Source organism: Drosophila suzukii, chromosome 2R (assembly GCF_043229965.1).
Source record: "Drosophila suzukii chromosome 2R, CBGP_Dsuzu_IsoJpt1.0, whole genome shotgun sequence".
Lineage (NCBI taxonomy): Eukaryota > Metazoa > Arthropoda > Insecta > Diptera > Drosophilidae > Drosophila > Drosophila suzukii.
In genome coordinates this window covers 13,521,297-13,529,726 of record NC_092081.1, presented here as the reverse complement: position 1 = coordinate 13,529,726, position 8,430 = coordinate 13,521,297, and the positions used below count along the sequence as shown (strand labels likewise).

Here is an 8,430-nt window from a genome sequence, read left to right as displayed (position 1 = left end):
CCGGGGGAATTGTCAGTACCTGAGCTCCAATCTCGTCCAGCGCGGCATGTCCTCTATTTATGTTTTGTCAAACAGAATCGATCGTTACTTTCTACCCTCGCTTGTAAAAATCTTTATCGACTTCAACCACTCATAATATATCATAATTAGCTTAGACATCTACATTGCTGATATGTATAATAAATTCATTATGGCTTTTAACTGGTATCAAAACATTTTTGGGGTATAAAAGAACTTGACTCTCGTTAGAGCAAATCAGTCTGATTTTAAGAAGAGCAGTACGCTGAGCTGCTCAGGAAGATCGATAAAATGGGAGACAAAGACAAACTGGTAACTTTAGAACATTAAGCTATATTCCACTTAAGTTCTGAATAATATTATTGTTCTCGTAGCTAGCACTACAACTTCTATGTTAGTGTTAGTTTTGAAAACTTTACTATCATCTTAAATAAATAAATAATTTTCGCTCACAGATTTCCGATGAGCCCATCGAAAGCGACCGCGAGTCAGCATCCTGCAAAAATGTCAGAAAGCAAGAACTGTACCTCAGAGGACCCTGGTATTTGGCCAGTGGTTTTCTCCTGTTCTGGGCCCTTTTGTTCTTTGCGGTTGTGATACCGCTCTTCTACCACCTTCCCAAGGGCTTGACCATGGAGGATGCGTCCAAAGGACTCTTTATCGCCGAACGTGCCCAAAACCATCTTTACGAATTTGATGAAATCGGAACCAAAGTCGTCGGTAGTGATGGCAATGAAAACAAAACGGTTGATTATTTGTTGGGCTTAGTGGCTGAGATACAAGAGAGTTGTCTGGACGAGTTCTTCGATGTGGAAGTCGATCTTCAGGAGGTCTCGGGATCTTATATTCATTGGACCATGATCAATCAGTATCAGGGAGTGCAGAATATCGTCATAAAGCTGAGTCCCAAGAACTCCACGAGTGAAACATACCTCTTGGTCAACAGTCACTTCGATTCCAAGCCAACGAGTCGATCTGCCGGCGATGCAGGTCAGATGATAGTCTCTATCCTGGAAGTTTTTCGAGTTATGTGCACCACACCGCAAACGATCCAGCATACAATTATCTTTCTGCTGAACGGAGCCGAAGAAAATCCCTTGCAGGCTTCACATGGTTTCATCACCCAACACAAATGGGCAAAGAACTGCAAGTAAGTCAAGACCCCTTTCATTAATGTGCCTTAATTAACTAATACATCTGATTTTCAGAGCTGTAGTCAATTTGGACTCTGCTGGCGGTGGAGGTTCCGATATCGTATTTCAAACTGGACCCAATAGCCCCTGGCTTGTTGAAGTAAGTATCACTTATATTATATTCTATTTCCCAAAACAAAACTATAAACTTTTTTTGCAGCACTATAAAAATAGTGCCAAGCATCCATTAGCTACCACCATGGCTGAGGAAATCTTTCAAACAGGTATCCTGCCTTCAGACACTGATTATGGTATCTTCGTTAAATATGGAAATCTTATTGGTAAGTCTAAATCATTAAGTTGAAAACTTTCAATTAAGTTACCATTTATCCTATAGGTCTGGATATTGCACAGTTCATCAACGGTTACTGCTATCATACCAAGTACGATCGATTCGCTAATATTCCCAGGGGTTCCATACAGAGCACGGGCGAAAATTTGCTTAGTCTTGTGCGATCCCTAGCTAATGCCACCGAACTCGCCAACCCAGCAGTAAGATACTTAATTCTCGAGAAGTCCTTGTATAAACATTAATATTTCGTAGGCTTACGCCACTGGACATGTCATATTTTTCGATGTCCTGGGTCTGTACTTCATCAGCTATACGGAGAGCAATGGCGTTATTCTAAATTATGCTGTGGCCGCGATAACACTTATCCTAGTAATCGTATCCATTTGGCGTACTGCAAGCATTTCTTGTGTATCCGCTGGATATGTTATTAGCAGGTTCATCCTGATCCTAGTACTCCAGATCATCGCTTTTGTGCTGGGCCTGGGTCTGCCCGTGGCAATAGCCTATGTTTTTGACAAGTATGGACTTTCCCTGACCTACTTCAGCACTCCGGCCTTGTTAATCGGTCTGTACATATGCCCAAGTCTATTGGGATTGAGCTTGCCTTCTTACTTCTACCTTAAGTTTCAACGAAGCGTGAGTAGTACAGGAGTTACAACTTACATAAAAAGTATAAGATACGTATTCTTCTAGGTTAAGGTGGCATTTGCTCAGCAGCTGCAATTGGTTCTTCATGGTCACGCCGTAATACTGGCCATTCTGGCCATTGGATTGACTGTATATGGTCTGCGAAGCACCTATGTGGTCACCTGGACTCTCATCTTCTATGTAATTCCTTTGGCTATTAATCTGCTAACCACTCTGCACGATCGCGGCTTTTCCTGGACTGGTGTTCTTAAGATTTTCCAAGTCGTTCCGTTCTTGTATAATAGCTATCTGATTTACACCTTTGTGGTGACCCTGATTCCCATGATGGGCCGTTTTGGCAGGTTAGATCAAAAAGCATTGTTACGATACCAGAGATTACTTAACCTTTAATTTTTTTTAGGTCAACCAATCCGGATTTGTATATCTCTGGTTTGAATGCTTTGGGAACCATTTTGGCTTTGGGTTTTTTGGTAAGTAGAAACTTAGCTCCAGTGGATTACTTTATCTAAGAAATTGTTCGATTCTAGATACCCCTAGTTAATATGTTCCGAAGACCAAGTCTGATCTTGTTCAGTCTTTTGGCCATAAGTGGTGTGACCATTTACACGGCTACGTCCACCCAAATTGGTTTCCCCTATCGACCAAAGACCAACGTTCAGCGATTACCTTACCTGGTTCGTGTGTTGACCTTCTTTCAAGACTTTAGATAACATCCCACTCGAATTCCAGCATGTGCGACGAACCTTCTACGAATACGATGGCACTGTTGCCAAGGATGAGTCCGGCTATCTGTTCAACTTCCAGGATCGCCGGGGACCCGCTCCCTTGAAGACCGCCAAGGTCAATCTGACTGGCCTAGTTAGCATTGCAGCAGACTGTGACAAAGTCATGATGTGTGGCTATCCTCTTTACGACCACCGTTGGGTGAAGAATCGTGAGCAGATAATGTGGCTGCCTCGAGAGACAGAAATCGTTCCTCCGTTTGTACCGGTTCTTCAGCTTGTGGCTAAGACGGAACTGGGAAACAATACAATGCGTTATGAATTCAACACAACAACTACGGATCACACCAGTGTTTTCATCCAGCCAGAGGAGGATGTGACCATAGTGAACTGGTCCCTACTTTTGGCTTATATTGGACAGCAGACGACCTATCATCTTTATTACTCTAGTGGCAAACATATTTTACCATTGACTTTTTATATTGATTTTTGGGTGAGTGCCAGGTGAATTAACGGCGTATGAGTACAAAAATAATATCCACCTCTCTTCTTTAGAAACCCGATGGTGATTTTAATGTACCGGTGACCCAGTTAGGTGTAGGTGCCCACTCTATTGGCAACGAAGGCGATGCTATCAGTCAAGAGTTTGCCAGTTCGCTGCCATCATTTGCTGCCTTAGTGGAATGGCCAGCCTCATATCAACGGTTCATTTTCTAAGTTTTCATGGTCTAATAAACATGTTGAAAAATAATACAAAAAACATAAGAAAAATAAGCTATCCTTCAATTGAGTTACAAACATAAATCTTTTAAAACCGGTTTACAGAAGCATTTATCAAGCTGTTTTTTAAAAATATCGACAACAATGGCGCAAGCATTAAGCATAAACAAAATGTAACTCCAAAAATATGACCCACGACGGTATTACGAAAAACAGATTATTTAGATGCTTGATCATAATAATGAACTTAATTTAAATAAAAAAAGAAAGCTCAAATCGATTGAATGAAACGATGAAAAGCTTATTGTCATTTAAATTTAAATTAATTTGAATTGTAGTACACTGGGCACCCTGTTGGCGGCACACTGTGCTGTTGAGCGCGATAACTATTTTATCGATATTTATTTAACTATCATTTTTGTTTAATGGGCAGTTAGTTTTAGTTAACAAGCTGAAAGTTCAAATTAAGTACATGAATCTTGTAAGTCACTATAAATGACATAATCTAAATAGATAGTATAATAAGAGGAACTACTTTTTAAAAAGAAACCAACAAGCCATGAAAAAAGAAACGTATAGGTAGTATATAAAAAGTATATAAAATCAAAAAATTAAAAAGAAAATAAGAAAATTTCTTAAGACTTAAAATCTGGTCGGAAATGAAAGTAGCTGAAATGGCAACACTGATTTTGCATATTTGCAATCAGAGCACTCTGCTAGCCACATGTGATCGTAAAGCAAATAAATTCAGCTGCATAGTAGGATTCATCGGGTAAAGGTTGTTTACAATATGAAGTAAAGACGCATTCTTAAAAAAAATGTTCTGAAGATAAACTGATTAGTGCTAAATACACTCACAATTGATACAGTGTCTCTGTGTTAATTAGTGACCGGTGCTTTGTGCTAAAATGTTGAACTTAAAATTAGAAACACGTACACACCCAAAACAACGTCAGAAAAGGGAGATTTCCCTGTAATTTGGAGTCGCATCTAGAAAATCGAATCTGATGAGTAATTATTGATTTGATGAACGAGCAGGAATCTGCACTCAAGACGCATTGGAACATAAAGATATACATTTAGCAAAATGGATTTTCTATCAGAAGTAAGTGTTAATAAATTTTAAGTTGGCACGCTAAGTTTCCAAACAGTGTCTAAAATTATAAAGCTCCACCAACTCATCGGGTTAAAGTTTATTGCTTAAGTACAGCATTTATGGAATTATGGTTATTATCTCATAAATCAGTTGTTCGCAAGTGTGGGTAGTTTTCGCAGTTCCTTAGGCAATTTAAAAGGAACATTTTAATATGTACATTTATCAGAAATCTGAACGGTTTTCACTTTTACACAACCCAATTTGCTTTTGCCAAGTTTAGATATCCAAAACTAGATATGAAATCAATTTATGCACGAGGTTTTGAAGCTTATAAAAGCAGTTACCATTGCTAATTAATCATTAGTCGCATTTTAGAGGCAGTTTCGTGCTAAGCTCAAAAATGAGTGATATCGAAGACCTAGTAAAGACCTTTTTAAAAGCTTAGTAACACTATTTTTACAATACTTTTTTCCAGGCTTTTAAGACATCCGGTAAAAAGCTGAGTAAACGATTACGGAACCCCAGAGGACCCTGTTTTTTGGCAAGTGGCTTTTTCCTGTTTTGGCTGCTCCTTTTTCTAGCAGTCGTAGTGCCACTGTTCCATCGCGTTCCCAGTCCCAAATCCATTGAGGATGCTTCCAAAGGCGTTTTTATTGCCCAACGAGCCATGGAAAATCTGTATAATCTTGTCAAAATCGGACCCAAAGTAGTTGGAAGCGAAAATAATGAGATTAAAACTGTCCAATACCTTCTGAAAGAATTGGCTTTGATCGAGGAGAACGCCTTAGGCGACTATTTCGACATTGAAGTTGACCTGCAGGAGGTCTCGGGATCGTACATTCATTGGACAATGGTGAATAAGTACCAGGGAGTGCAGAACATAGTTATAAAGCTGAGTCCGAAGAACTGCACTAGTGAAACTTACCTCCTGGTCAACAGTCACTTTGATTCCAAGCCAACAAGTCCTTCCGCCGGCGACGCAGGTCAAATGGTGTCCATAATCCTGGAGGTTCTGCGTGTGATGTCCACCACCAGGCAAACATTTATGCACCCAATAATCTTTTTGCTGAACGGCGCTGAGGAGAATCCTTTACAGGCCTCACATGGCTTTATAACCCAACACAAATGGGCTCCATTCTGCAAGTGAGTAAATGCACAAACGTATCACTTTTATAAAAATTAACTTCTTTATTTGAAGAGTTTTTATCAATCTGGAAGGATGTGGTGGTGGAGGTCGTGAGTTACTCTTTCAAACTGGACCCAACCATCCCTGGCTTGTAGATGTAAGTCACCTCACGATTCTTGTTTGTCCACATTTAAAATGAAATATATTTTAGTACTACAAAAAGTACGCCAAACATCCATTTGCCACCACCGTGGGTGAGGAAATCTATCAAACCGGATCCATGCCTTCTGACACGGACTTCACTATTCTGACTAAATATGGAAACCTCATTGGTAAACCCGAGTTAAATGCAATGAAATGAGATATTTTTCACGAATAACTATCTTACTTAGGTTTGGACATGGCTCAGAATATCAACGGCTATACCTACCACACGAAGTACGATACCTATGACATTATACCATCTGATTCTGTTCAGAGCATGGGTGAAAATGTTCTCAGTTTGGTTCGCGCCCTATCCAACGCCACTGAGCTACAAAACACTGCGGTATGTTTACCTAGCTTGGTACTTCAATTAAAACATAATCCACTCTCTTTATAGGATTACGAACAGGGACCATCTGTATTTTTTGACGTCTTGGGACTATTTTTCATTAACTACACTAACAAAACTGGCATAATTCTTAACTTGTCTGTGGCCATAGCAGCCATACTACTAATCTTCCTATCCCTGGGTCGCATGGCAAACAAATCTGACGTGTCTATCAATTTTATGGTGTTCTGGTTCGTTCTGATTTTAATCGTACAAATCCTCGCCGTTGCGCTTGGTTTGGGACTACCCATATGGATTGCAAATTATTTTGATAGTAAGGGCTTAAGTCTTACTTACTTTAGCTCAAAGGAATTGATGTTCGGATTATATGTATGCCCATGCCTGTTTGGTTTGCTTTTGCCGCCCTACATTTTTCTTGGGCTCTCACGGGCCGTAAGTAAAGTATGTTTTTGAGTTTCGCAGAAAACTATAACCCATAAACCATTTAGAGCAAAACCTATTTTCGCCAACAACTACATATGGTTCTTCACGCCCACGCCTTTATATTGGCGGTTCTGGTAATCGGACTGACTATATATGGTCTGCGCAGCACCTATGTGATAACATGGACTCTCCTACTATACGTCGTAGCGCTAGCCATAAATCTGGTAACGCTTTTGCATGATCAAGGAATTTCCTGGACAGGAGCTGTGGTTATCTCTCAACTTTTTGGATTTTTGTACAACAGCTATCTGTTGTATACCCTTGTGCAGACAATGATTGCTATGATGGGACGCTTTGGCAGGTGAGTTTCTACTAATATAATGAAATCCCTACTACTAATATAATGAAATCACTGGTTTTCAGGTCAACCAACCCAGATTTATATATGTCTGTTATAAACGCATTGGGAACTATTCTTGCCATGGGCTTCTTGGTAAGAATTCCTTTCCATAGGCTTGATTTTAACCTATAATCTAAAGTTATTTTATTTAGGTTCCCATTGTTATTATATTCCGACGACCTGGCCTGATCTTACTCACTCTTTTGACAATATTTGGACTTAGTTGTTTCACAGCCGCAATTACGCCCATCGGTTTTCCCTATAGGCCAAGGACCAACGTTGAAAGAGTTCCCTATCTGGTTAGTACTTGGAAGTCCTATCACATACGTTAAATATATATATCCTTTTCGATTTCCTTGCAGCATGTGCGACGTACCTTTTTCAGTTACAATGGAAACGTAAGCAGAGATGACTCCGGATACCTATTCAATTTCCAGGATCGTCGTGGACCGGCTGCTTTGGAAGGAACCAATGTTAACTTAACTGGGTTGGTTGGCATCGCATCTGAGTGTGAGAAGCACATGATGTGTGGACAACCACTTTACGATCACCGATGGGTGAAGAATCGTCTAAACGCCATGTGGCTGCCTCGTGAGGAACTTATAGATCCTCCTTATGTGCCCAATGTGCAGCTGATAAGCAAAATTATCCTGGCAGACAAGACAACTGTCCGATTTAAGTTCACGATTAATACAACCGATCACACCAGCCTGTTTATCCAACCCTATGAGGACGTGAACATTACCAACTGGTCTTTCCCACTCGAATACATTGGACAGCAACCTACCTACCATGTTTACTTTTCCTATGGCAAGGACAGCTCGCCGTTATCCTTTTTTATCGAACTCTCGGTAAGTTTTCCATACATTAATGTAACCTTTGCAAAATAACTATAATTACTTTTCCTTATAGAAATCTAATGGGGACTTCAAAGTTCCCCTTTTCCAGTTGGGTGTGTGCGCACACTTTATTGGCAACCAGGGCGATGAACTCAGCCAACAATTTGCGAAGTCTTTTCCAGACTATGCTGTGCTGATCGAGTGGCCAACCTCATATCAACGATTCATTTTCTAAGAATTATGCTAGTCTTGTTATTAATGCTGTAAATCAATATAATACACAAGTGTGTTTCATAATACCCAAAGTTTATATTAGTGCCATTAATAAAACTATTTTTTTCAAGTTTGATTTTGTAAACAAATTTTAATCTTGATTATATGGCAATGTCTGCAGATTAGT

The 8,430-nt window shown here is 39.8% G+C and overlaps 2 protein-coding genes across 3 annotated transcripts; both read left to right on the top strand.

The window, feature by feature from the left end:
- The first annotated feature begins 180 nt into the window (after window positions 1-180).
- LOC108008893 (endoplasmic reticulum metallopeptidase 1-like) lies at window positions 181-3,628 on the top strand. Its single transcript, XM_065863375.2, has 11 exons — window positions 181-330; window positions 474-1,168; window positions 1,227-1,311; window positions 1,372-1,492; window positions 1,549-1,703; window positions 1,756-2,139; window positions 2,197-2,492; window positions 2,552-2,621; window positions 2,679-2,825; window positions 2,881-3,366; window positions 3,429-3,628. Exons 1-11 carry the CDS (start codon window positions 310-312, stop codon window positions 3,588-3,590), a joined length of 2,622 nt encoding a protein of 873 aa, XP_065719447.2. The 5' UTR covers window positions 181-309; the 3' UTR covers window positions 3,591-3,628.
- A 695-nt stretch (window positions 3,629-4,323) lies between these two features.
- On the top strand, window positions 4,324-8,392 carry LOC108008405 (endoplasmic reticulum metallopeptidase 1-like). 2 transcript variants are annotated; one of them, XM_070995203.1, is made up of 11 exons: window positions 4,324-4,698; window positions 5,165-5,832; window positions 5,888-5,972; window positions 6,027-6,147; window positions 6,208-6,362; window positions 6,417-6,800; window positions 6,857-7,152; window positions 7,215-7,284; window positions 7,344-7,490; window positions 7,554-8,042; window positions 8,104-8,392. In XM_070995203.1, the coding sequence occupies exons 1-11, from the start codon at window positions 4,681-4,683 to the stop codon at window positions 8,263-8,265; spliced, it is 2,595 nt and encodes an 864-aa protein (XP_070851304.1). In that variant the 5' UTR covers window positions 4,324-4,680; the 3' UTR covers window positions 8,266-8,392. The 2 variants fall into 2 exon arrangements, with proteins under 2 accessions (XP_070851304.1, XP_070851303.1); XM_070995202.1 differs by lacking the exon at window positions 4,324-4,698 and adding an exon at window positions 5,047-5,110.
- The last annotated feature ends 38 nt before the right edge of the window (window positions 8,393-8,430 follow it).